Source organism: Bison bison, unplaced genomic scaffold (assembly GCF_000754665.1).
Source record: "Bison bison bison isolate TAMUID 2011002044 unplaced genomic scaffold, Bison_UMD1.0 scf7180017864198, whole genome shotgun sequence".
NCBI lineage: Eukaryota > Metazoa > Chordata > Mammalia > Artiodactyla > Bovidae > Bison > Bison bison.
The window spans coordinates 8,483,316-8,485,161 of NW_011494770.1; the positions used below are offsets into that span (position 1 = coordinate 8,483,316).

A 1,846-nucleotide genomic window follows, 5' to 3' on the forward strand; every position below is an offset into this window, starting at 1 on the left:
GAACTAAGATCCCACATGCTGCAGGGCAACTAAACCCACACACTGCAAGTACTGAGTCCACAAACCGCAACTAGAGAGTCCCTGCCATGCAACAGAAGATCCCACGTGATGCAACTAAGATGCAATATAGCAAATAAATAATTTTAAAAAAAGAAAAAGATTGGCACTTACAAAGAAATGGAGACAGAATATGCTGACAATTACTAACATATTGTATTTATCTTCTTTTTTTAAGGACTTTGAAAACTGGAATGACATCCCGGACCACAGAGGGTGACAGGTTTCCAGGTATCAAATCAGAGAATCATGAGCAGTGCGTCTCCTTCTGCTGCAGCTGTGCAGCTCTGCTACGAGCACCTGAACGGATCCTGTGTGAAAACCCCCTACTCACCAGGCCCCCGCCTCATCCTGTACACAGTGTTCATCTTTGGAGCTGTGCTGGCTGTATTTGGAAATCTCCTGGTGATGATTTCCATTCTCCACTGCAAGCAGCTGCATTCTCCTACCAACTTCTTGATTGCTTCTCTGGCCTGTGCTGACTTCTTGGTGGGAGTGACTGTGATGCCCTTCAGCACAGTGAGGTCCGTGGAGAGCTGCTGGTACTTTGGGCAGCGTTACTGTCAACTCCACTCTTGTTTTGAAGGCTCATTCTGTTACGCTTCCATCTACCACTTGTGCTTTATCTCTCTGGACAGGTACATTGCCGTCACTGACCCCCTGGTCTATCCAACCAGGTTCACTGTGTCTGTTTCTGGCATGTGTATTGCCTTCTCTTGGCTCTTTCCCATTATTTATACTTTTTCCCTTCTTGGTACAGGAGCGAATGCAGCTGGACTGGAGGATCTAGTAAGTGCTCTCACTTGTGTGGGAGGCTGTCAAATTGCAGTGAATCAGAGCTGGGTATTGGTGAATTTTCTATTATTTTTCATCCCCACCCTTGTGATGATAGTTCTTTACTCCAAGATTTTCCTCATTGCTAAACAGCAGGCTAGAAAAATTGAGAATCTGAGCAATAAGCCTGGGCGATGTTCAGAAAGCTACCAAGACAGAGTGGCCAAGAGGGAGAGAAAGGCAGCAAGAACACTGGGCGTGGCAGTGCTAGCGTTTCTGGTCTCCTGGCTGCCTTACTTCCTGGATTCCATCATTGATGCCTTCCTAGGTTTCATCACTCCCACATATGTTTATGAAATACTGGTTTGGATTGCTTATTATAACTCAGCTATGAACCCCTTGATTTATGCTTTCTTTTATCCTTGGTTTCGAAAAGCCATCAAACTCATCATTACAGGCAAAGTCTTGAGAGAGAATTCCTCAACAATAAATTTGTTTTCTGAGTAGGTTCTGGTCTTAGTTTGGGAGAACTGAAAATAGACTCACATTAGACGGAAAATGAGGAGAAAAAAGTTGATTGTAAAAGTGCAATTTTTGTAATGTAAAATAACTAAATTGTAGTTCAACCCTGACCCAGATGCTTAAATTCAAGCTCATAATTCTCTGATAAATGTAACATCAAAACCTATTTGTAATGGGGACAGCATAGCTTTGGAGCCAGAAATGCCTGGATGGCAATTTTCGTTCTGCTGTTGAACACTTGGGTGATCTTAGGTGATCTTGAGTAGCTTGGCTCTTTCTGAAATTCATGGTATTTCTCTGGAGAATAACCTCTCTGTTGTAGTAGTCATGACCAAATTTAGGAGAATACAAGTGAAGGACCTAATATATATTTGTTAATATAAATCCTTCTTTCAATTACCTTGTATTAGTTCAATCTCTGCCTAAATCTTCTGTTTCTTCCTTTGTATATTTTTTCTGTTAAAATGTAAATAGAACCACTCAGTGGTGGGGC

General features: G+C 42.2%; 1 protein-coding gene across 1 annotated transcript; it reads left to right on the forward strand.

The window, feature by feature from the left end:
- The first annotated feature begins 306 nt into the window (after nt 1-306).
- LOC104991708 (trace amine-associated receptor 7a-like) lies at nt 307-1,338 on the forward strand. Its single transcript, XM_010844298.1, has one exon. The coding sequence runs from the start codon at nt 307-309 to the stop codon at nt 1,336-1,338; it is 1,032 nt and encodes a 343-aa protein (XP_010842600.1).
- Nucleotides 1,339-1,846: the final 508 nt, after the last annotated feature.